Source organism: Patiria miniata, unplaced genomic scaffold (genome assembly GCF_015706575.1).
Source record: "Patiria miniata isolate m_02_andy unplaced genomic scaffold, ASM1570657v1 HiC_scaffold_11, whole genome shotgun sequence".
Classification (NCBI taxonomy): Eukaryota; Metazoa; Echinodermata; class Asteroidea; order Valvatida; family Asterinidae; genus Patiria; species Patiria miniata.
Window position 1 is genome coordinate 6155254 of NW_024037049.1, and position 27546 is coordinate 6182799.

Here is a 27546-nt window from a genome sequence, read left to right on the forward strand (position 1 = left end):
CATGAAAAAGCCGTCTGTTGTGAATCAGTCGTGTTTCCCGACATTTCCTGCATGTTGTGAAAGGACGTCCTGACGGGCAACAGACGCTGACAGCGTAAAACATGACACTGTCCGAACGACAGTTTACGCGTTGACAAGTTGCAACAAAATCAGTCAAGAAAAGGCGAGTAAAAACACCTTTCCACTCCCTAGATTAAATTAGATATTCAGTATGTTAATAAGTGATTTTTCCTTTGTGTGAGAGTGTTAGAATAAATTCTATTGCAATTTGTTCTAGGTCAAGGCCTGTTTTGTCATAAATTGACCGGACTATTTGTGTGTCTCGGTACAAAAATAAAACCTGTTTGTTTATGGTGTAAATCAAGGATTTGCTTTTGTTCGTCTTCCCTTTTCCTTTGTTTGTACCTCAACTTTTTGCAAAAGCTCTCATTGGTTTTGTAAATGTTTTCCAACCAAAGAGTCCTCAATTCGGTTTCTGACCTTGATTCACTGATGATGTTGCAGGTGTGTGTCCTCGACTTACATCATAAACAAATGCATCTATACACACACAAGGAATACGCTATCGCAATATCCCCCTTTGACTTACAGCAAGAGGGATAATACCAAAAAAAAGGAATACGTTGTATTACATTCTCTGCACTACTTAAGACAAAGTCAAGTACTGGACAAATGCATAATGAAATATCTTATATTTTAATTGAATGTTCACTCAAACTTTTTTTTGGTCATATGTGTTTAATCATTTAACCCATTACCACTTGTACTACATTGTAATGTGTAACTATTCTTTGTGAATATTTAAATGTGGTACCCGCTGCTTTGTACATCGGGTTCGAACCAGCCAACCAATCCCGTTAGCTCGGTGGTTGAGTGGTGGGGCGTCTGCACTAGAAGGCAGGAAGTCGTGCGTTTGAGTCCCGACCGAGTGATTTTTTTTCCAACTTTCACTCAGAAGGTAACACACTGTGTAAACAGTGTTTATAAGTCTGTGTAGGGCAAAACCTTATATTTATTTACATTGTAATGTGTTTATTCACTGAACAATTAATAAAACCATTGAGTGCTGGGCGGTTTCAGGCACTACATAGTGACTTATTACTCACTGTAGGGTGGTTTCAAGCACCTCAGTTACCAAAGAATTAAATATAATCTTTTGGCTTTTATTCAACTGGATCATACATGTATATTGCTTTTGAGATCAAAATATAAAATATAACACACAACTGTCCAATTCCAATTGCTGTTAACTTCTTTGCCTTTGCTTGTTTTTGGCCATTCCCTTTTGTTGTTGAATTGAATCTGTGCACTTCATATGGCACATGCTTAGCAAAAGTTTTATTCTTGCCATAGTCAAAATCCATAATTCTAACCTTTTTTTAGAAAGCAGAGCCAGGAATCAATAAAAGTCAGGTAAAAGAAGATGAACAATGACAAAGGAATGTCATCGTTGTAGTGAATTTAAGGGGCTGTTGCTTGACTAGAGATTAGTGACTTGACTTGTGATCGACTTGACTCTCTTGATCTTTATTACCTGAATGCAATCTGTAATCATTAAATAACAGTAGTTGTAATGATGCTACACTGACAATTATCACCTTAAGCCAGCCGCACACGAGAGCTACATGCTGAGCAATAAGTCATTCGAGGCAATTTGCTTAGCACGCAGCTCACAAAATACTCACCATGTGCGGTCAACCTGAGCTACGCGCTGAGCTAAAAAAATTAACAAGCCAATGAAATCACAAACTCTGTAAATGTGTATATTTTTGTGCAAATCATCCAAAGCCTTCTGTGTTTGTCCTTTTTTTAATCACCGGACCGACAAACAAGAATAATGTGCTTTCATTGGCTAGTTAATCGTTTTAGCTAAGCGCGTACATGTAACTCTCATGTGTGGCTGGCTTTAAATTACATGTATAACTCATTCAGAAATTTCAATCCCCAGCATTTTCCTGAAATGTTGAATGGGGAGAATGCAGTGATAGTGTTCTGCAGGATTCCAGGTAGTTCTTCAAAACTGTAGGTGGTCTGGGGTCTGTAAAGGACTTGCTTCCATGGCTTGTATCTAAAAGAATAAATCATCAGTACCCTTTAACAATGGAGGTTTCTGCAGAGTATGTCTGTTGTCTCAACTTTAAGTTGAGGAAACAGAAAAATTAATTGAAATGCATAGCAATTCAGTACTGAGAAATACAATGTTTAAGTTCAAACTGGCATGACAAAGACACACATGTTAAAAAAAAAACCAACAAAACAATGAAATTGCTCTATTTTCATTCCCCATTAGGGAATGAATATCAGCTAGTTTATAGTATGTACACATATAGACTGGCAATGAGGTCACTAGTGCAAGTCTATGTGCCCCAGCGTGAGTGACCAGAAGAGGGTCCTATTTCCCAATGCCGAAAATAGGACCCTCTTCTGGTCACTCACAGACCCGAGGGGGCAGAGATGTGCACTAGTGATCGAATTAAGCCAGTCCATATGTGTTTTTTTATAACACCTCACCCACAGATTCTGTGTCTTGATTGGCCGAGAGCGAGTCACATGTTACTTTCTAATTTTGCTATCTTTCTTTGCACGGCCAAAAGTACTATACCCGTAGCAACCAAAGTACTATACCATTAGCAACCAAAGTACTACACCACTCGAAGCATTCAATATTTGTATAATAACTCACCTCTTTCCTAAATCTAAAATAAGAAAAGAAACCTTTCAGGGTTTTATTATTGAACTGTTTATTGAACTAATTTCAACAATTAACAATTAAATTTCAACAATTAAAGGAACGTTTTAAGTTTCTTTAGATTAAATTTTTGAGTTTGAGTTTTTTCAGAGGGCGCTGTTACCAGTCAAAAGTTTTGAGTATAGTGCCCGATCGGGCACTATACTCTGGATGTTACGCGCGTGCAATGTCTCGACGCGCCTCTAGATCATGCTGACCCAAGTTTCATACACTAGCCTATATTAGTGAATCACACGTGACCATGTTTCAGCCAACCCGGATAAAGAGCAAGCAAGAGGTGTGTTATAATTTTTTATACAACACCTGAATAAATCCCCGTCATCTGATTGGTGAACTGTAGATCACGTGACATATTATTATTCGGTATAATGCACGGTGCGACCATGCGTTATACCCATGCGTTATACCGTTTAACTTTGCGCTTGTTCCATGACGCGGTATTTGCGTGCAAATGCATGCTGGTGTGCGCGTTCAGCGTAGCGCGTATTGTTCTAAAGAGCCAGCGCTACAGCGTTGGGTTCAAACATTTTCGTGAAGGGGTAGTTCAACATCTTTAAAATCAAAATAAATTGTAGTTTATAATTTACCAATCAAATGACGAGAATTTATTCAGGTGTTGTATAAAACAAATAACGAATGTTTTACGTTCGTGCGATGGAAAGAATAATTTCATTCGGTGACAGATTGAATGTTCCATTCCACTCGGCTTCGCCTCGTGGAATAGAACATTCAATCTGTCACCTCATGAAATTATTCTTACCATCGCACTCACAAACATTCGTTATTTGTATAATAGTATACAATATGTAAGGTGCAGGCGCAGTAGACTAACGATCTAGTAACCAGTGCGATAGTCTACTAAGCATGCGTATTTAACCTGTGCGTGAAATCCCAAGAGCGTGCTTGGTAAATAGCAAAACTAGCGGCTGACACGTGATGGTGCATGGACTAGTGAGAAATTAGAAGAACTAGAAAAAGAAGTCAAACTGGGGGCGCATGGCAGGCCCATTGCAGGAGACCCCCATTAAAAACATTTGAATCTCTCCCATTGGGCTAGTTCCCAAAGCAGAGCCAGGTAGTTACAGATTGATTCACCATCTCTCCTACCCTGAATCAGACTCGGTAAATGATGGGACTGACGGACAACTTTGTTCAGGTCAGTACTCCAACTTTGACATGCAGTTTTAGCTTAGTAATTATATCTGGTAAGGGGGCCCTTTTGGCAAAAGTAGACATTCAATTTGCATTCCGTCTTTTACCAATCCAATCCATTTTTTTTAATGGGCCGACTATTTTGATGTTGGTGGCGCCACTTACACCCCTATTATTCTACTTGAAAATAGGCCACATACATACCACCAAGGTAAAAGTCGGACTAAAAAAAAAAAAAAAAGACAACCTCTAAGCCCCCCCCCCCCCCGAGCCCCCTTGGGTGTGCCACTGGTGTGCAGGGTCGGGACATGTATGCCACTACGTGGACGATTTGGGGACCGGCTACGGGCGGTTCCCCATCTTGTCACAGCACTCGGATTTTTTTCACAATATGTAAGGAATTTGGGGTTCCTCTCGCAAAAGAAAAATGGTCCACCCTACCAGTTGACATTCCCGGGAAAACAGATAGATTCCGTCTCCCAAACAGTAACAATCCCTGCATATTATCTCAGGTCTATTGACGCAAAAGACGCACTCCTCACACCCAAGCTAACCCCTCACGTCTCTTCAATCTCCCATTGGATCAATATCCTTTGTGTGTCGTGAAGAACCTCCTGGGCAAGCCTCCCTCAGGAGGCTCATCGATGCCATCAAAGGCATGAAACAGCAATTGCACAAAATCAGACTCCCCAAAGGTGGGAAGGAGGACCTGCAAATGTGGCAGGTTTTCCCTCTAAACTTTAATAGCAGAACAATTGGTTACTAAATGAAGACCTTCAGCTTTTTACCACTGCCAGTGGGGGGACGTGCTTTTGGGGATACTTTCCTGTAGTAGTAGCTCAGGCCCTTTCCGGCAAACAAGTTCTAATACGTTTAGAAAATGCAGCAGTGGTGTCCATTATAATATTAGCAGTCATTCAACTGCTGCGAAATCATGAAATCAGATTCTTTTTTCAACAGTGCCTCTGCGACAACAATAATTTCAAAGCCAGTCACATTCCGGGCATTCATATTAACATTGCTGACGCGCTCTTTCGTTCGCAAATGCCTAATTTAGACAATTGGCCCCTAAGCTACCCCTCCCGGGTCGGAAGTCCCAGAGTTCCCATGGAAGCTTTAAACTTAAAAGCACTACATCTTTTGTAAGTGGCACCTGGGAGGCATACGGGAAGGGTGCAGAGTGGTTCAACCAATTCCAGCTCTAAAACAAACTCCCCCAATGTGGCCTGCTCCAAGTAGCTGCATTCATTGCACATCTATCCATGGAAGGACTAGCCCCCTCCACAATTGGTACGTATACCGCGGCAGTTGCCTACACACAAATAATCAATGGCTGGCCCGACCTCACTGATTCATTTCTGATAAAAAAGATCAGGAAAGTTTGCCGCCGGCAGGGCCTGAGCTCTGACCCCAGATGCCCCATCACAGCAGATCTGCCCGGGCAAATATGTTACATTTTACAAACAATTACATAATCAGACCTTTAGACCACCCTGTTCCGTGCAGCATTTATCTTAGTTTTTTTTGTTTTTTTTTGTGCTTGCGAGTAGGGGAATTTACAGAAGCCACTAAATCCTGCGATCACTCAAAGATTCTGAACCTCCGTGCCCGACATGCCCCTGCTGGTCGTGAAGGGTAGATTTTCCAAAACTGACCAATGCAGTGCTTCCACTGAGCTGCTGCCCAATAAAGGGCCATCCCAAAATATATTTGCCCCGTCGTCTGGGTTTCCAACAATTACGGCTCCGCCCCCCTCAACCAGGCCCCTCTTCTTTCACATTGATGTCACCCTCCTCACAACTTACCAGCCTGGCCAAATGCTAACCAAATCTTTGGGGGTCCTGGGAATCCTATCCACAGGCTTCAACACCCACAGCTTTCGCATTGGCGCTGCTACTTTGGCTGCCCTTAAAAGCAACCCCCTTGCCCCAGATTCAGGCCCTTGGGCGAGTTTTGTGCTTTATTCACAGGTACACTCCGCATATGAGTGGTGGGTGATAGCATCGTTTATCGAGCGGCGGACCACATGCATAGCTGCCAACTTTTCAAAATCAAGTAAGTAATCAACCCGAGCGGTCATTTTCAACTGCGTTTACATTAACAGTGTATGTACCAGCTTTACCAACATCACACATAGGTACATGGTTTACACGTACACATACATGTGCATACCCTTCTTGTTGTGATTAATAATGCACTGTAGGCCATAGGATCATTAGAATTAATTAAAAGAAAAAATAATTGATTTTTTTTTTTATTATTTTTTTTTTACTGTCTGTATTTGTTTGTTGAAGTCAAATAAATAATAACATGTGCGCATATATTTCTGAGATGCATTCTATCAATGTTGAGTTTCGAGTTTGTATGTTTTTACATACATTTAGGGCCACCCTACACGATAGAAATATCCCGCCAACATACCTTGCAAACAAATGCTGATTTATCTTTTCTGGACGTTGTGATACAATTCTTCCAACCATACTCTTATTAAATTCCATGATCAAAATCTCGCACTGATGGATCTCATCCCAGCAACAAGTGACCAATGTGCTCACGATCGTCATTGAAAAGTAGTCAGTACACATTGTACATCCACATGCGATAAAAACGTTGCAACACACACGCAGTAGCACACACCATTGAAAAATAGTTTTAGTCTGGTACTCAAGTATTCCACACCACATTGATGTCTATCAGGTGCCTGACCGCATTGCTTATTAGACTTGTGTCACCAGTCCATCCTTTATCGTAAATTAGGGCCTACATTTCACCAGAAGTTTTCGGGCAAAAAACGATACCTAACAAGTATTTTTTTTTCCGTAGAAAATGGGAAATTCGTAATTTTTTAGTGGCAATTCGTATTTTCATAATTTAACAAAAAACATGTAACAATTACGAAAAATTTGTAATAGTTGGCAGCTATGCACATGGTTCAGCTCCCATCACTAGGGATCCTTACATGGCTTGGGTGTCCGGGGGGAGAAGATCACCTCTTTGGTCCCCTACGTCCAACCCCAACTGCGCCGTGCACCATATCCCAACATGATTGTTATCCATCTAGGCAGTTATTATGATTTTGTTCTCAACAACAACAATGAACAAATTCAGTGGAAGAATGGAAGAGGGCCTCCGGGGCCTATATGGTACTTGCTCCCCTACACCGTTATCATGTGGTAAGATATCCTCCTGTGCCTCTTCTATTACAGGGAAGAGTGTCCAGGAGTTGGGAAGAGGAATATAAATGCACTCAACATATACACGCATAGGTTTTGTAAACACATGGGTAATGCCCATGCAATAGTTCACTCGAATACCATCAACCCGAGCAAACATTGTGCCTACTGGCAGGACGGCTTGTATCTGTCCCAACTAGGCTGTCACAATTTGACAACTGCCTTAACGTTTTTCAGGAGCAACTTCGAGGCCCTCCTCCACCACCCTCAGGTTCAACCAGTATTCACCACGATCACCCAAAAATAAAAGCAAAAGCACTTTTACTCTTTTGTAATCCCAACCCCTATTGTGTCCTTCCAGTAGCCTCATTCACTAGGAAATAATAGGTACTTAGCACTTACATGTTTATACTTCTAAAGCCTGATTCATACTTGGCGCGAAAGCGAAGCGAATGCGAATTTGTGACGTCAAGGGGAGTATTCACGCTGCGAATTCGTAAAAGTTGAACAAATTTCAACCTGGGCGAATTTCGCAGCGAATGTTTCATGACGTCAAATTCGCTTCGCATGAAGTATGGACCGGGCTTAATGTTCAAATATGTTAAATATGCGTTCTGCCTTTCACCGACGTCATCGGTGAAGGGCATATTGAATTTACATTACCCTGACGCAAATTCCATCTAATGAATAATTGGGTTTATATTTGATTGTTTGCTGGCATTTGAAAGTCGAAATTAACCTCAGGCAATATGCTTCAAAGTTCACTGGAAAAATGTGCACAGTTTTTGGACATAATATGCTTGTGTATACATGGATCACATTCAGAGTCATGGTAAATATCTGACATTTTGAAGTTTCATTATTTTTTTCCATTTGGTCAACAAATTGTTTGCTTACTCTGAGGTCTCCTTTGAGCAACATCAGTCAGGAATTGACCAAGAACAACTAATTCATTGTGCAGCTTTTCAGTGATGTCTGCTATTTTTTGTTCTCGCTTGTCAGTGCGTTTCTTCAGATCAGTAATATCGTCAAGGAGGATGTGATCTCTGCCAGATGACTCTTTCTGCATGGATCTCTCCTTTCTCCAACCCATGACCAGCTTGTCTAATGCAAAATGAGGGAAATCATTTTTATGGTTTACTTCTAGTTTTCCAAAAAATATGTAACAGGATCAGATAGAATGAAATTATTACATCATATGAATCTGCATACTGCAAAAAGCTCAACTTGATCCATCATGTGAAGTCAAAGGATGCAAGAAAATAAAGTACTTGAAACTTCCCACAGGTTTGTGGAGAATTTGTTCATCTTTTGACATATTAATGAACAACTTCTCCACAAACCGGGAGTGAGTTTGAAGTCTAAAAACATAAATCACCTTCAATTCTTATGAATTCATTTTCAATGTGCATACACAAAATTCTAATGATACTTATGGCCCCCCTAAAAAAAGTCTCCGGTTTCTGGTATGAGCCCGTGTCGCCATAGCCATGCGCGTCGGCAAAATTAAAAAGTTTTTTTTTTCAATGTAAGATGATGTCTCAAAACCGCCAAACTCACTGGTTTGACTGGAATCCTGCTGTTGCACAATTTTAACGTGATTTTAGATGGGGTTACGATCAAGTATAAGCTTTATGTGGCCTCTCTGGGCTCGAATACATTTTGCACTAATTTTAGTTGGGCACCATTTGCAGTCATCAGCCGACATTTGAAGGAAAAAAAGGAAAAAAAGAAAAAAGGAAAAAAAAAAAGAGCCGCGTCGTTGCACTTCTTGCACCCTAAGGCAAGCTCCATACCAGAAACCGGAGACCTTTTTTTTGGCCTATAATAACAAACACTGATGGAAATGTTGTACAGAGCATTCTTCCACAAGTTACAGTAAAGCTTACCCACAATGTATAAACAAAAACCAAAACAATGAATGGTGAAAATACAAACCTAATAGCCCTAAATTACCTTCCCCCCCCCCAACAAGTGTTTGCTGATTCTACTAGCGAGTACTTTACCTGTAGAGCAATACTACATATGCAATATATCTCCTAGAGGGCGCAATCCATTCCTTAAGATATATTAGATAATGCAAAAAGACTATCTATATGCAGTACTGACCAAACTCTGTTACGTTAAAAGGGAATACAACGCCGCGACTCAGCACAAACTATGTAACGGCAGATGGGGCAACGGGCAAAACAACATTGTGACATAATCAATTCATATCAATTCTGGCTTATTAGTTAATAAGTCAAAGTACATGTATGTAAATGCACGTGTGAATTGACATGAACATTAATGTGGCAAGTTCGCACACGGGAGCAGTGGTCACGGCAGACTCACTGTAGGATTTCTCCTGGTTTTCACCAGGGCGATCCCTGGGGTCGCTCATGGGCTTTTTGGAGAGGGGCTGGAGGAACACTTTCAGAACAGCCAACACAGTAAGTGAACCAATATGGGGTGTCAAACCAGTATGAAATGGACGCAGAAATAAGGGTAGGCCATTAGGGTTTGAAAAGAAAAAGTGTCATGATGAGGCAAAGTGCCACTCTGTAGCTCTGCGTGCTAGGCCCACGGGAACAGGGGGTGCTGGGGGGGGGGGGGGGGTCAGCAACCCCAACTTTTTTGATGGGGATGCGGGAATATGCTAAAGCACCCCCTACTTTTAGTAGATATGAATGCACATAATGTCATATCAATAATATAGACTTACCTAAGCGAAAACAAAATGAAAAGTATTTGAAAGAAATGTAATTTTATTTCCCGTCATGTCGGCACTGTCGAGGGAATCAATGCAAGTTGCGTGCGCCTGCCCAGTACTAAACTAGCAGTAGCCACTAATACAGCGTCAGTTTTATAGTCTGTTTACGGGCCTTCTCGTTTACACAGTATCCACACAGTATCAACATCGTGCCATAAGTGGGCATATTACGCCCCACCGCATCCCTCACAACACTTGGTGCGGTAAATCGTGTACTCATGGGAAAAAGGATGTTACATGCTGTGGAAAACGATTGAAAAAATGTACATGTACTACCATAGAGTGTCCTTTCTCTATACTATGGTACTACTACGTTGATCATTCAGTTGCACTAGTTTCATGAGTTTTGTCATAGGCAACAGCGAAGAGTTTCGGCAAAGTATAATACTCGTGAAAAGTGTGGATTCTAATCTCACTAAAAATAGTTCTGCTTCTGGTTACCTGAGGCTAATCCTATTTTTAGGCCGGGAACATAAACATTTCATCGTCAATATTAAGTCCCCCCCCCCAAAAAAAGTATACATTTTAATAAATCCTGTTGTCTTTTCTGTCTTCACAAAACACCTCTCAACACCCATTTTGCGATAAAATGCCTGTATTTATTTGTTTGCATATACTTACATTCACAATTTTTTTAAAAGAAACCTCCGTTGTTTTTAAGTTTGCTTCGCGATAAAGTTCGCAATTTGACGTCGCGGTGACAATATCGAAACCCGTGTGTAATGCTCGATCCAGCAATGACTGGTTCCCGCCGTGCCGCCAAAGGGCCCAAGAAGGCACGATTGAAATGCGGTATAACCAGTAATCCATTAAAAAAACAGCATTACAAATTTTGTTTACATACATGTACATGGTTCATTGTGGTGTAAACTTTCTCTCCCCCCCCCCCCAAAAAGTGTAATAGCGTCAAAAAGTGGCTGAGATTGCACCACAGAGAATCTAGGATCCCAGAGCTTCCGACGCCAAAATGGCTTCACACTTTGCGCTCGCCGATTGCCTTAAACAAATTCCAGCACCCCCTGTCAAAAATTTGTTCCAGCAAGCCTGGGGGATATCAGTCTTGGTCAATGCCAAGTGACCGATTAAAGAATCAAAGTGTCTCTCTGTGAACCTGGTGGAGAAGTCTTGGTATTAGGTCTGGCAATTGCCGCATGAGCAGCACAGAACTGATGGTACACATGCAATAGGGAGTGAGTGAACTGCCGAGAGGGGGCAACGTGTCTCTTCATGGACCTAGGCAGTTTTATAATATGGTGTGAGTGACTTGCCAAGATGGGGCCGAGTATCACTTTGTGGACCTTGGCGGACAAATTCTGGGATCTGTCCAGACCAATACTGCATAGGAAGGCAGAACTGATCGTATTGCATGTATATGGAGCGAGTGACTTGCCAAGATGTGACAAAGTGTCAGTTCATGAACCACAAGCAATAGAAGGTGAACACATGAATGCACTATGAATAGAAACATAAACATTACAACGGAGAAAACGTTTGAGAGCATGCGGTAAATACCGCATGGGCAGCACAGAACTGATTGCATAAATGGTAGCAAGTGACTTGAAGTGACTAGGCATGGGGTTCAGAGCCAGCCTAAGGGGCCCAAAAATTTTTGAACTTTAGAAGCTCTCTGGTGCATTTTAGAGAAAATCTGGGATCTTTGTGGTAGATTTTCCTCATAATTCAGAAGAGATTTATAATATCTTTAAAAATAAAAATTGAATGAACATTTCTCAAACATTACAACTTCCAAAACTGGAAAAGTATGGATTAGTTTCAAGTTGACAAATAAGTTGAAGATAAAAAAAAATCTGATTCCTATCACATGCCTTTCCAAAAATTAGGGTCAGAGGTTGGATTTTTTGTTTTATTTCGCCAAAAAAAACAACTGTGGAGCAATAATAGAGCATGCAAGGAATTGTACAATTGTACAGTGGCGCCACAAAGTTATCGAGATTGACCATCAAAACTTTTTTTATAAAAATTTGCCCTAACTAATATGAAAATATATTCAAGATGGATGACTCTTTAAAATAATGGAGAATTTAAGTCGTCCAGGCCACTGTGCTAAAAAAATGTCAATGTTAGTTACTGTCAGCTGCCGGCCAGCCCCAGCCATATATCCTGTTGCGCACATGGCCCACTATCGGTGTGCATGACAGCACTGTGAATTGTGTAGTTGGCCCGGAAACGAACCCATGTGCTTTGGCCAAAAAGTTTGTACAGGTAGGGTTCTTAGACGAAGATTGCTATTGTCTTTCCTGTGTTACCTCCGGTCTGGAGTATGTCACGTAGGGAGCAGAATGTGAATGTCGAGGCCGACTTCCAGCATACTACCTGTGAAATTTCTGAGATCCCCTACCGCTATGGCCCGTACATCATGGGCCCAAACAAAGCACTGGACAGAAGCGTCCCTTTTGTATGGCCTGTCCAAGTTTAATTTGATTGCTGAGAATACCCAATGGGCAATGGTATCCCTTGAAGCGAGGCCATGCAGCTGTGTTGCTGTAATAAAAAGCTGCGTGAAACCATCCCCGAGGGGTGTCGTTATGATGGCATTTGTCACACAGTTCCTCCATTTGTTTCGGTCTTCTGCTGTTCTGAGAAGTTTTGCAAAATTAAGACCAGTCCACTCCTTGATGTTGTCTACCCACATTTTCTGCTGTCTTCCCCTTTTGCGGCTACCATCTGTCCCACCCTCCAGGATTGTGTTTGCAAGACTCCCCTTTCATCTGACCATGTGTCCAAACCAGTGCAGTTTTCTCTTTTTGACGATTGTGACTAATTACCCCCCCCCCCCCCCACAGTAGTGTGGTTGGGGTCTACGAGCAAATACTTACCAGGAGAGTGAATACTACATATGCATTGTTCCCTATGCCGGCAGGCAATTTGCTAAGAGTTTTACACACAATAGCGCCCTCAAGTGTCCTACATTAGCGTCCTCTTTTTCTCAAGCGTTACCTGCGTAAGCACTCAAGGAATCGAGTATAGTCAAGGAATCGCCCGGGATGTGGACTGCCGACAGTGCTATCCCGTGATGTATGTACCAGAGGGTGAGATCCCACGTTAGTGCACACAGACGGCCTGACCAACCCACCACTAGCCAATCGTCGAGGTACATGAATATCATGGTCCTTCGTCACCGCAGTGCCGCCCCGATCGTCTTCACAATCCGGGTGAACACCCACGGAGAAGTGGACAGCTCGAACGGGAGCACCACAAATTCGTACAGTATATTTTTGTATTGGAAACGTAGGAATTTGCAGTGCTCCGGCCTGATCGGTACGTGAAAGTACGCGTCCTTCAGGTCTATACTGGCCGCCCACGCTGGCGTTATGATTGATTCGAGAATGGTCCGTATCGTTTCCATGCGGAAACGTTTCGGACGTATGAACCTGTTGAGGGGTTTTAAGTTCAGTATTGGACGCCACACGCCGGCCTCCTTCTTGGGGGCCAAGAAGAAGGTTGACATGAAACCCGCCCGGGTCCCCCCTTGGGGGACAACACGAACTGCTCTCTTTAGAAGGAGGGCGTCGATCTCCCCCTCGAGGGAGCGGCGTTTTGCTGTTTCAGGCGGTACGGGCGTTGTCCGAATAAGCATGTCCGACGGGGGGGTCCTCGTAAACTCGAGCGCGTAACCGCTGCTGATCGTTTCGAGGACCCACCGGTCGGAAGTAACATGCACCCAGGACCCCAAGAACTCCTGAAGGCAGCCTCCCACGGGTCCATCGGCGGGAGGCCGCTCGGAGACGAGTAAGTCACTTGCGCCATGCCCCGGTGTACTGGGGAGTGGGCGCACGAAAACCGCGTCCCGACTGGGGACGCTGTTGTCCGATATGTGGTTGTGAAAAACGCGGGCTGGCCGCCTTATCAAAATCCACCACGGGCCGCTTTGACCGGGGGCGGTACCGGGGAATGACAAAAGAGGGCTACTTCTTTGTCTTATCCGCGGCTTTGGGCCCGGCCGGTTTCTTGAGATTTATTTTCTCAGTGGCCTTGAGGCGCTTTGCTTCGGCCTCCATGGACTCCTGGAACTTACCAGAAAATAAGTCCAGGCCTGAGAGCGGAAGGTCGTCGAGACGCTTACGTGCTCCAGGTGAAGGAAGGAAAAGCGCATCTAGCACATTGGCGCGGCGTGTCGATGTTGCCAAGGTCGACACTTTAGCAAACTGGTCGAGAGCGGAGTATAGGCCACGATCGAGGCAATGGAGAGCTGCCACCATCATGTCGGCTGGTATACCGAGTCTTCTTCATACCCCAGGGCCAGGTACTCGGACAGGAGAAGAAGAAAAGACGTCGCACGCATACCCATGCGTGCCGACGAGTCCATTCTACGGGTGACATCCTCTAGCTTTCCACGGGTCTTGTCCGTAAAGGGGACCTTGGAGGAAGCCGCCCCTCGGTCAGCGGCGAGTTTGTCGATGGCTGAGGCCGGCAGGACTGGAGTTGAAAAATATTTCTCAAAATCCCCTGGGGGAAAATGATAATAAGAGTCTATGCGCTTAGCGTAGGCACTCCATGTCTTTGCGTGCATTATCCCGTCTATGTGGTCAACGCACACACGGTCCAGCGGCATTGTGGGAAAAGCCCGGACCGGTTCTGCCGTCGGTCCCGATCTCTTCTTGAACGACTGACGCTCAGGAGGAGGAGGTTCAGTTCCAGCAGGGAGATTCAGGACCCTGATCATATCCCGGTGAACCAAGCGGAGTTCAGTCTCAGCCACTGATAGGCGTTGCATGGTGCGGGTCAGTTCGCTCTCGTCCGCCGAGTTGTCAGAGTACGGGGGGCGAGTTGTCACCGGGGAATGGGAACCAGGCGTCGGGGGCGAAGCAGAGCCGTCACGGTGTCCCGGTATCGAGCCCCGCTCGGACTCTAGTGACGCCGATGGGTGTAAACTAATACCGGGCGGGGACATCGGTGCATGGCTCTCCGTGTGCGGCATTGTCCGCTGGTCTGTAGTCACCCCACCATGGCTGTGATGACTGGCGGGTGGGGGCTGTAATTCTGGAGGGGACTCCGGCGCACGGCTAACCGGGTGTGGTATGTCCCGTTGGCCCGGAGTCATCCAGCTGTGACCGTAGTGGCCAGTGTGTGAGTCAACTGGGCCGAGTCAACTGGGCCGAGGCCGAGTCGGCCCGAAAATGAGGCTGCGAGGGAGTGAAAAGCCTCAAATAAATCATTGCGCGAAATTGGGTCGCCACCCTTGTGGCGTTTCCCACGGTGTGATCGACCGGATGACCCGCTTGAACTCGTCGAAGAACAGCGGGGACGGCGGTTCTTTTTCGCTGTTTTCTTTTTTGAAGATCGGCTCTGAGTACTTTCCGAGGATTGCGGGGACACGGGGATGCCCGAACAACGGATAAAATCCGATGAAGAGGCATGGCCCTCAGAGCGTAGCGTTAACGTCCCGGGGGAGCGTAGCGTTAACACCCAGGGGGAACCCCAGGGAGTCGGCTCTATGCGATCAATAGCCCGGGCGGCCGACAGCGCCCCCGCCCCGGTAACATAGGCGGGCATTGCACAATCGAGCCGGCCGTATAAAAGCCCACCCCAAGGCATCGTGGTAATCACGGGGCTGGGTGGGCCTGGGTGCACTGAGCCATGGAGGAGTACTTCCTCCGGCTGTGTGTGCCCCGTAGATGGGCCAGGGACGGGCACAGTGCGCCGGTAGTGGAGCCACCTTTCGCCGCATGTCCCTGTTTGGGTACTGCCCCGGCTTCAGACAATTTCCTTGTCTTGCCAGGGCGTTTCCCCTGCAGTTGGGCGGACCCATGAATATTGACCGAAGACGGTGGGGTTGTACGGCCCCCCGCTTGGTCAACGGGTCCGTCAGCTCCGACAGTCAGCAGTGGCTGAAGGGGCTGACTAGGGGACTGCTGCCGTGGTTACGTACCATCACCGGTGCAGTCCCCCAAGAACTCGGGCTTGTCTGGTGGGATGTACGTCCCTCCATTATCGACACACCCAGTCCTCCACAACTTCCTAGATTTACTCATTTCTTACTTCACTTCACTTAGAATAACTCACTATAGTACCTCTACAATAAACACTTTCTTCTTTATTTCTTATAAAATAGTTTTCTCACAGCAAAGAGGCATAAATAAAACAGTGAAAATCAGGTTGATTGAAATTTCACGATATACCTCTCATGCGGCTAAGAGAAAAAGAGGACGCTAACGTAGTGCGCATGTCACAGGGCGTCGTGGAAAGGACACTTGAGGGCACTATTGTGTGTAAAACTCTTAGCAAATTGCCTGCCGGCATAGGGAACAATGCATATGTAGTATTCGCTCTACAGGTAAGTAGAGTGATGTAGACCTGTCTTGTTTACCAATGTAGCTCTTCATTAGCTCACGCACAGCTTGGTTAGTGGTGTGGCTTGAGTAATGAACTGGTTTAGTGCATGCCAAATACCACTTTGGGGATCGCACAGGACACCATATTTGTCTGAAAAGACAGAGGAGGTGCACTAAATTTTCAGGAGGGATAACCCTGCTGTCTGATTTTTGTCGGACAGGACGCTTCGGGGATCAGGCAGACCCTGCCAGATTCTCAGCGAAAGGCTAACTTTATTGACAAATGATTGAGAGGTGACAGGCCCAAGGGTTCGCAAGGAGCCTTGGCCAAAAGTTTCAGGACCTGACCCAGATCCCAGGATGGGACTAGTTTCCGGACTGTTGGCCTCTCATTGAACATTCCACGGAGTAGGTGAGTGATCACCACATTAGAGAAAATGGTTGAGCCATCAGCGAAGCTTTGTGAACTGCTGCTATGGCTGATCGATAATTTTGCATAGTGTCTACTGACAAATTGGCTCTGAACAATGACAGTAGAAATTCCGAACAATGATTTGAAGCAGCACAGAGTGGATCCACAGTCTGTTCTTCACACCACCTACTATAATGTCGAAGTTGACTGTCTAAATTTGTGTTGTTCAAAGACGACGTCCCTTTGCGGCCTTGGATGCAGCATCTTCAGAAAGACCTTCTGATCGGAAAGCACGCTTGACAGTGGCCAGCACGCTAGGTGGAGATCTCCCGGAGCCGGGTGTTGGAACAGGGACTGAGGCTGAAGGAGTAGGTCGTGACGATCTGGGAGGATTAGAGGGGAGCCCACTAGGAGCCTCACCCATCGTGGAAATCAGGGCTGATGCACCCAAAAGGGGGCAATCAGTAGGATCTTGCACCTTTCTCTCTACAGTTTCTCGATGACCCTTGTGAGGATCGAGATCGGGGGGAGGGCACAGGCGAACATGTTTGTCCATTCTATTGAAAGTGCATCCGAGGCCCATGCCTGAGAATGATGGGATTTCAAGCAAACCAGGAGTTGGGTGTTGATCGCTGAGGCGAACAGATCTATGTGTGTACAACCCAGGACTGAGAAGATTTGACTTAGGATCCTCTGTTTAATGACCACTCCGTTGGCATTATTTTGTCCCAGGAGAGAGTGTCTGCCATGTCATTTCCACACCCATAATGTGAATGGCACATAAATCGATTTGTGTCTGATTAAGCACTGAAACATCTCCCAAGTCAGGTAGCATAGCTCCGGGTGATCTTGTACTTCCTTGTTTGTTGATATGTGCTACCGCCGTTGTGTTGTCGGTCCTGATTAGAACAGATCAATCCACTACAAAATTTTGTCATCCCAAGTTGCTGTAGCTTGTCGAGGGGGGAGGGAGGCTCCCTAGCCCTCGTTGGAAGTGTCGGTGGAGATTATGCCACCCCCCCCCCACCTCCCGGGGAAACTCTGTCCACACCGATGTTCTGTTCCAATAGCCACCAAAGGAGTGGACAAATGACTTTGTCGATTGAGACCAAAAGAGAGATTGGATCTGTCTTGGGTCTGTAATGTGTCAGAAGGTCCATTTGCCAAGGACGCACCCTCAATCTGCACCAGGGGCCCAAGTTTCAGCCAAGCTCACGCTGGAGCGACTTGAGCGGATAGAACTAGTTTGACACGGTTAGTTGAGACTTCTTCTTGTTGAGGATGAAGCCTAGACTCATCGTCAACATATAAGTGTCCCTCAAATTCCGAAGAGTCTTGTCTTTTGATTTTCCAACCACCAGCCAGTCTTCAAAATACATAAAAATCATAATGTTCTCGCGCCAGAGACGTGATGCTACTTCCCGCACAACCCTGGTAAACTCTCTTGGCGAGGTCAATAGACTGAAGGGAAGGGTGGTGAACTCGTAAGTGCGCTCCTGGTACCAAAAAAACGTAGGAATCAGGAGTGCTCTTTGAAGGTGGGAACATGAAGGTACGTATCCTTATTAAAGATGTTCCCAACGCTGGTGTTGGTAACAATTCTAGAACTATATTGAGAGTTTCCATTCAGAAATGCTTGGGTCTGACAAACTTGTTGAGCAGTTTCAGATTGATGATTGGCTGCCATTCGCCAGCCGTCTTCTTTGGTGTTAGGAAGGAGGACAGGAAGCCTGTGAAAGGCTTCATTGGTGGCACCAAGTGGACCGCTCGTGACTGTTTTGTACCGTGAGGCACTCATCAGCAGAATGTTTCAAAAGATTTAAAATTCTAGGGTGAGCTAGGGTGTTTCAGACAGTGGTGTTCAATGACCAGGTAGCATGGAAGAAGCGTAATGCAGACAGTAAATTTTATGTCACCATGGGCAGTTGGGACGGCGCGGATTCATGTGAGCTGGTCGTAGCATACATACAAATTCCATCTTTAATACGAATAGCATACATGCATAGCTACCAACTTTTCAAAATGCAAATCAGTAATCAACCCGCGAAGTCATTTTCAACTGCGCGTACATTAACAGTGTATGTATCACTATCAACTTTACCAACATTACATATAGGTACATGGTATACACATACACATACATGCATACCCTTCTTGTTGAGTGGTCGGGCACAACCCGACCACTCTTTGGATCTGTTACGATTAATTGGCTGTTTTGGCAATTTTGCCGAAACAGCCTTTGTTTTCGTTAAGATTTTTTTCTTTTTTTTTCTTTTTTTGGCTGTTTCGGCACTTTTGCCGAAACAGCCTTGGTTTTTCGTTAAGATTTTTGGCTGTTTCGGCAACCAGCCGAAACAGCCTTTGTTTTCGTTAAGAGTTTTTTTTTTTCTTTTTCGCAATTTTGCCGAAACAGCCTTTGTTTTCGTTAAGATTTTTTTCTTTTTTTTTTTTTTTGGCTGTTTCGGCACTTTTGCCGAAACAGCCTTGGTTTTTCGTTAAGATTTTTGGCTGTTTCGGCAACCAGCCGAAACAGCCTTTGTTTTCGTTAAGAGTTTTTTTTTTTCTTTTTCGCAATTTTGCGAAAAAGCCTTTCTTTCTGTTCTCATTTTTTTTTTTTTTCATCTTCTTCTTTCTTCTTTTTGTTGCCTAAACCCCATAGACTTTGTGCACGTTTTTTGTGGCCTACACTTTTGGCATTAATCTTTGTCATACATCATTCTAAGTTTGCATAAGCATAGTCCCTATAGCAAAGATGTGTCCCGAAGATTGACGTCATGGTGACGTCATTGACTAATTTATTATAGATTTTTGAATATTTAATTTTTCCCATAGACTTTGTACACAGAAATTAAGAAAAAATTGTCGATTTTCAAAGGGCATTTTTGACTCTTTGCCAGTAATTCATTTGCACTAATACTTGTCCAAGCAAAGACCTTAATTCAAACAACATTGTGTAATGATGACGTCATGATGACGTCATCCGGTGTGTATTTATAGGCAATTAAGTTGTGACACTTTTAATATTTAAAAATGCATAAGAAATGAACCCTACGCGTCCGCAGCATTCTGTTACCGGCAAGTGGTAGAGTAGGTTGAGGTCTTTATTTCTTTCAGTGTGCGTGAAATCACGTGACCCTTGTTTCCGGTTGAAAAAGGCCAAAACCGGAAGTGGCTTATTATTTGAAAATGATAATAGATATGAACTTGCTTTTAACGGTGTTAGTCTCTTGGCTAAAAGTATTCTTCAAATCATCTACCAATGACATCATGCAATCTTCGAGCGCCCTCTAGCGACAGGTTGAAAATTTGCAAAAATGTATTTTGAATAGATGTCTGTGGCGAAGTTTGTCGGAATCGCCTAAATATTGGTGTATATGATGACCTTGACCCACTTAAGACGTGTGCGAAGTTTTAGGCAAATGACGTCATCAGACCGGAAGTTATAATAAAAAGACCCTTTTTCATTTGAAAATTCCTGAAAAATCAACCATGGCAGTTTTAATGTTAATTTTTACTTTAATTGTCGATTTAAGGGTAGGTCTAAAACATATCAAAGCTTCGAGGCAATAAGCGAACTCGGACATGCCCTGCGCACGCTTAAAACTTCAGGTTGACAATACCTCTGCTCTAAAACATGCACAGAACGTCTATATGTACATGTACATACACGTACGTTACGCACATACATCGTATGTCAGTCAGCCTGCAGAGCACGTGTTGCCGAGGTCAAATCCTGTCCACATCACAGTGACCGTTTTAGCCGATTTTCGGCTAACCTTGACAGATTTTATGTTGATGCATGCGCATAGTCAGGGGCGTATAATAAAAAATCATAATGCCGAAAAGCCCTATGTTACGTATTTAAAGGTGCAGTTTTTTTGCAGTGGGATTTTCCACAAGTCTTTTCCTATACAACACTGATATCTTACTGAGTAGTTCTGAACTTCAGCCGAGAATTACTATGAGAAAGAAAGAGAAATCATATTTTGTTTCGGTCTGTCATGCGATTGAACATATTCCTAAGGGTCAGAATATCAAGTAATATTTCATAAAAATGTTTCAGTTCAAAGGCAAATTACAAATTTAAAGGTGCAATTTTTCTGCAGTGGAATTTTGTTTAGCCCGTTAACTTTGTACACGTGTTAGCCCATTGACTTTGTACACGTTTTCAAGCCACCATTTCTATAACTTGGCGATCTGGAATCGTCATCAATGTTACAGCCAAGGAAGACCCTCATACAAAAATTATGGCAAAGCTATGACGTCATGATGACGTCATCACCCAATTTTTTTTTATTGATTTTTGAAAATGTACGTGCATATAATGTTGTCCTATATCTACAGAACTGTAAGTCTGATTGGGTTGAAACTTGGTATGTGGCTAGACCGGGATGTGTTATAGGTAAAAAAAAACAATTAGGTGACACCATGATGACGTCATCCGGAGATTTTATATGAATATTTGAAGTTTTTGACTTTTAGCCATATCTCATGAACGTAACATGCAAAATTCAAAATTCTTTGTGTATTTGGTCTGTTAGGTAAAAGGTATTTGCAAAACTTTTTGAACAAAATATCTGACATCATTATGACATCATAAAAATGCGATTTGTCAAAACACATATAAGGAAAGGTCCGACTGTCATGAAACTTAATGGGTAGGTAAATAATGGTACAAGTATACAAAGTTTAAAGTGACGTCATGATGACGTCATCGTTTGGTTTTTATTATTTTTAGATATTTTAAATTTTATTGTGCTTCCACAAATTGCACACTTTCTTTCATCGGATTGACATTAAACTTGGTTCAAACCAAAATCACAATGACAAAATGTGCATTGAGAAGGGTCTTAAGGATGACGTCATTGCAGGGCAAGTGACATCATTTGATAAAATTATACTTCAGGAATTATTCTAACCTTTAACTGCATAAAGCACTCTGAAAAGTGACTGCAAAAGGACAAACGAAACAAATATTTGTAAAATGCGAAAAAGCCCTGTGTTCTGTTTGCAAACAGACATACAGCTCTAGTTTTTCTTTCTTTCTTCTTCTTCTTCTTTTTAGCTGTTTTGGTGTACACACCGAAACAGCTCTTGTTTTTGTTATTCTTTTTTTGGCTTTTCCGCAAAAATGCGGAAAAGCCTTTCTTTTTTTTCTGATTTTTTTCTTTCTTCTTCTTCTTCTTCTTCTTCTTCTTCTTTTTTTCCCAAAACCCCATAGACTTTGTACACGTTTATTCTACACGCCACTTTTGCCCTTAAACTTTGTTGCATATCGTTCAAAGTTTGCATAGACATAGTCCATACAGCATAGATGTGTGCGGACGAGCGACGTCATGATGACGTCATCATGGGTCACGTGACGTCATCATTAATATGCATATTACAAAGTCCTATATCTACAGAACTGTCAGTCCGATTGAGTTGAAACTTGGTATGTAGGTGGATCGGGATGTGTTATAGACGAAAATTGAGGTGACGTCATCATGACGTCATCGTGTGATTTTATATAGATTTTTGAATTTTTGGACCTTTAAGCCATATCTCACTAACGCAATATGATAAATTCAAAATTCTTTTTGTATTAGGTTCGCTGGGCATTAGATAAATGCACAAAAATTGGAAAAATGTGTGACGTCATAATGACGTCAGCAAAAATGCGATTTTTTGAAAAACATATAACGGAATGTCCGATCGTCTTGAAACTTGGTGGGTGGGTAGATAATAACACTAGTACACAAAATCTTGAATGACGTCACGATGACGTCATTGGTCAATTTTTAAAGATTTTTTTAATATTGCCAATTTTATTCTGCTTACAAAATTCAACACTTTTATTAATCTAATTTTTTCCAAACTTGGTACAGACTAAAACCACAATAAAATAATGAGCACTGCCAAGTATTGTTACGATGACGTCATCATTAGACACGTGACGTCATTGTTAACTTGTATATTTTAAGCCCCTATATCTCATGAACAGTACATCCGATTGGGTTGAAACTTGGTATGGGGGTAGGCCGGGATGTGTTACAAATAAAAATTGAGGTGACGTCATCATGACGTCATCGTGTGATTTTATATAGATTTCTGAAGTTTTGAACCTTTAAGCCATATATCACGAACCCAATATGTTACATTTAAAATTCTTTTTGTATTAGGTTTGTTAGGCAATAGGTATATGTGCAAAATTTTGAAAAATGTGTGACGTCATGATGACGTCATCAAACATGCACTTTTTTGAAACACATATAAGATAATGTCCGATCGTCACGAAACTTGGTGGGTGGGTAGATAATAACACTAGTACACAATATCTTAAATGACATAAAGATGACGTCATCAGTAGATTTGTTTACGATTTTTTAATATTGCCAATTTATTCTGCTTACAAAATTTAACACTTTCATTAATCCGATTGTTTTCAAACTTTGTACAGACTAAAACCGCAATATGAGCACTGCCGAATATTGTTACAATGACGTATTCATTAGACATGTGACGTCATCGTTTGTATATTTTAAGCCCCTATATCTCATCAACAGTGATTTAGATTGGGTTGAAACTTGGTATGGGGGCAGGCCGGGATGTGTTACAAATAAATATTGAGCTGACGTCATAATGACGGCATCTTGTGATTATATATATATTTTATATATGACAAATGCAATATGCCAAAATCAAATTTCCATTTGAATGAGGTTTGTTAGACAAAACGTAAATGCACACAGTTTTGCACAAAACAGAAAAAACATGACCTCAAAAAAAAACATAATGTGGAAAAGCCCTATGTTCTGTTGCAAACAGACATAGACCTCTAGTTAGCTGTTCCCAATTTCAATTGGGAACAGCTCTTGTTTTCGTTAAAGTTTTTTTTTTTCCTTTTTTTTTTTCTTCTTTTTCTTTTTCCACTTTTCCCCATAGGTTTTGTACACGTTTTTATTCTACAAGCCACTTTGGCAATTATTTTAAATCCGAACAACTTTAAACTCAGCATAGTTATTAACCATCATCTGAGGATGTGTGCCGAAACTTTTCGTCATTCTGACGTCATCACGTGATTTATTATAGAATTTTGAATATTTAATTTTTCCCATAGACTTTGTACACAGAATTTTTTTTAAAATGTCGATTTTCAGAGGGCATTTTCAACTCTTTGCCAGTAATTCATTTACACCAATCTTTGTCCAAGCAAAGACCCTAATTCAAACAACATTGTGTAATGATGACGTCATGATGACGTCATCCGGTGTTTATTTATAGGCAATTAAATTGTCACACTTTTAATATTTAAAAATGTATAAGAAATCAACCGTACGCGTCCGCAGCATTCTGTTGCCGGCAAGTGGTAGAGTAGGTTGAGGTCTTTATTTCATTCAGTGTGCGTGAAATCACGTGACCCTTGCTTCCGGTCGAAAAAGGCCCAAACCGGAAGTGGCTTATTATTTGAAAGTGGTAATAGATATGAACTTGCTTTCAACGGTGTTAGTCTTTTGGCTGATAGTATTCTTCAAATCATTTACCGATGACGTCATGCAATCTTCGAGCGCCCTCTAGCGACAGGTTGAAAATTTTCAAAAATGTATTTTGAATAGATGTCTGTGGCGAAGTTTGTCGGAATCGCCTTAATATTGGTGTACATGATGACCTTGACCCACTTAAGACGTGTGCGAAGTTTAAGGTGTATGACGTCATCAGACCGGAAGTTATAATGAAAAGACCCTTTTTCTTTAGAAAATTCCTGAAAAATTAATCCGTACAGATATAATCTTGAATTGCCCATTAAATGATAGCATAAACATTTGCCTCAACAGTGCCAAGTTCCCAGTTTGTCAAATTGTTCACACAGTTGACGTGACGTCGGCAAAAAATGCCCTTGCCCAAGTTGCGGTAGAGAGCTTTAAACCATGCACAGGACCTCACAATGTGTATAGCATGTATACGTGGCTTTGAAACGTCGTTCAATGTACATTACGTCCCTTCATTCTCGCCAAAAGAGGGCAGTACATAACTTTAACGGTTGTACGGGCTGTGCCAGGCAGCGTAACGAGCGGCACAGTGCCTCATCTAATTAACACTTTTACGGGGTCAAAAGGATAGCGCGTTACAAAAAAAATATAACGGCACACCGTATAAAGTGAATGGCCCCCCATTCGCCAATCAGAAACTTTAACGGTTGTACGGGTGCACAGGCTAAGCTATGCAAGGCAACGTAACGAGCGGCACACAGCCTGATCTGAACACTTTTACGGAATCAAAATAAGAACAGCTGCGCTCACCAAAAAAATATAACGGCACACCGTATAAAGTGAATGGCGCCCCCATTCGCCAATCAGTAGACTTGTGTCAGTGATTTTTGTTCTGCTTTAGGGGAAGTTGGACACTTATGCAATTGCAATAAAAATATCACACGTTTTTATTCTACAAGCCACTTTGGGAACTATTTTAAATCCGATCAACTTTAAACTCAGCATAGTCATTAACAATCATCTGAAGATGTATGCCGAAACTTTTTGTCATCGTGACGTCATCAGGGGTCACGTGACATCTATTTATAAATTCAGTTTTTACAGCCTTATAACTATAGAACTATTTGATCAATTGATCTCAAATTTGGTAGGTTATACAGACAGGGAAGTGTTATAGATGACAATTGATATGTCAAGGTCACGAGACCTTCACTTCTGGTTTTACCGGAAGTGGTAATTTTAGGCCCCGATATCATTATCATATTTCATGAATTATTAATCTGATCAGGTTGAAACTTCACATTAATACAAAGCTATAATGACAGATAATTATATTGCATTATTATTACTGTGCACATAAATATTGTCATGTTATGACGTCATGAATATTTAATGAGAAAATATTTACAGTTTTATAACTATGGAACTATTTGACCGATTGATCTCAAATTTAGTAGGTATACAGACAGGGATGTGTTATAGATGAACATTGATATTTCAAGGTCATGTGACCTTCACTTTTAGTTTTACCGGAAGTGGTAATTTTAGGCCCCTATATCATATTTCATGAATTATTAATCTGATTAGGTTGAAACTTCACATTAATACTAAGCTATATTGACAGATAATTTTATTGCATTATTATTACTGTGCACTTAATTATTGTCATTTCATGACGTCATCAATATTTAATGAGACAATCTTTACAGTCCTATAACTATAGAACTGATTCACCGATTGATCTCAAACCTGGCAGGTATACGGACAGGGAAGTGTTTTAGATAAAAATTGACATGTCAAGGTGATGTGACCTTCACTCCCGGTTTTACCGGAAGTGGTAATTGTAGACCCTTATAACATATTTCATGAATTATTAATCTGATCAGGTTGAAACTTCACATTAATACAAAGCAATATTGACAGATAATTATATTGAATTATTATTACTGTGCACATAATTATTGCTATGCTATGACTTCATGAATATTTAAAAGGTTGTTCTGGAAGTGCAATCTTTAAAAGTAATAATTTCAATTTATTAATTTCATTTTTTGTTAATCATTAAATCATTTTGTTTACGGTCCAATAGAGAATCAAAACTGGGAACAGCTCTGTGGTTGTTCACAACCACAACCTCTAGTTTCTCTTTTTTTTTTTCCTTCCATTTTTTTTCCCATAGGATAACACGTGTTTTCGTTCTACAACGCACTTTTGGACCCTTTTCAAATCCGATCGACTTCAAACCTGGCACACACTAAGACCACCATCTGAAGATGTGTGCCGAAACTTTTCGTCATGCTGACGTCATCACGTGTCACGTGACGTCATCCTAAAAGAGCATACTTTAAGGCCCTATATCTACAGAACCGGAAGTCCGATTTGGTTCAAACTTGGTATGCAAGTATTCCGGGACGTGTTATAGACGAAAATTGCAGTGACGTCATGATGACGTCATCGTGTGATTTTATTTAAATTATTCAATTTTTGGACCTTTTACTCATATCTCATAAACGGAATGTGGTAAATTCGAAATTCTTTTTGTAACAGGTTTGTTAGGTCATAGATAGATGCACAAAATTTCGTAAAATGTGTGACGTCATGATGACGTCATCAAAAACGTGATTTTTTGTTTCACATATAAGGGTATGTCCGATCGTTATGAAACTTGGTGGGTAGGTAGGTATAGATAACAGCATTCAAAATCTGAAGTGAGGTCATCATGACGTCATCATCTGATTTTTTATGAATTTTTCAAAATTTAATATTTTCTTCAAATTTTGCAAAAATTATATAAAATACGGTCCGATCGACTTCAAACCCGGCACACACTTATACAACCATCTGAAGAAAATTTCAAAAAATGTGTGCCGTCATCATGACGTGATGAAAAATGGTTTTTGTTTTTTTTTACATAGGATGGACACTTTTTGTATAGAATATGCATGTACATGTTCATTCGACCTGGATGAAACTAATAAGGCAGTCATTAATAAAACGTTCGAAACAGCTCAGTGTTTGTCCACAAACACATTTCTAGTTGTTCCACTTCAAATGCCATTGACTTTGTGCACGTCTTTTCTGGCCTCCACTTTTGGCATTAATCTTTGTCATACATCATTCAAAGTTAGCATAGGCATAGTCCCTATAGCAAAGATGTGTCCCGAAGATTGACGTCATGATGACGTCATCGACTAATTTATTATAGATTTTTGAAAATTTAATTTTTCCCATAGACTTTGTACACAGAAATTTAAAAAACATAGTCGCTTTTCAAAGGGCATTTTTTACTCTTTGCCAGTAATTCAGTTACACCAATCTTTGTCCAAGCAAAGACCCTAATTCAAACAACATTGTGTAATGATGACATCATGATGACGTCATCCGGTGTTTATTGATGAGCAATTAAATTGTGACACTTTTAATATTTAAAAATGCATAAGAAATCAACCGTATGCGTCCGCAGCATTCTGTTGCCGGCAAGTGGTAGAATAGGTTAAGGTCTTTATTTCATTCAGTGTGCGTGCAATCACGTGACCCTTGCTTCCG

The 27546-nt window shown here is 42.0% G+C and overlaps 1 protein-coding gene across 1 annotated transcript in view; it reads right to left on the reverse strand.

Moving 5' to 3' along the window:
* Nucleotides 1–677: 677 nt before the first annotated feature.
* The window catches only part of LOC119743107 (coiled-coil domain-containing protein 175-like), a 254808-nt gene continuing 227939 nt past the window's right edge, over nucleotides 678–27546 (reverse strand). Inside the window, exons 21-22 of the mRNA XM_038219464.1 lie at nucleotides 7972–8178; nucleotides 678–2068 (exon numbers count right to left, since the gene is read on the reverse strand). Of these exons, the coding sequence (XP_038075392.1) occupies nucleotides 1938–2068; nucleotides 7972–8178 (338 nt within the window). The 3' untranslated portion in view covers nucleotides 678–1937. The remainder of the gene's footprint in view (nucleotides 2069–7971; nucleotides 8179–27546) is intronic.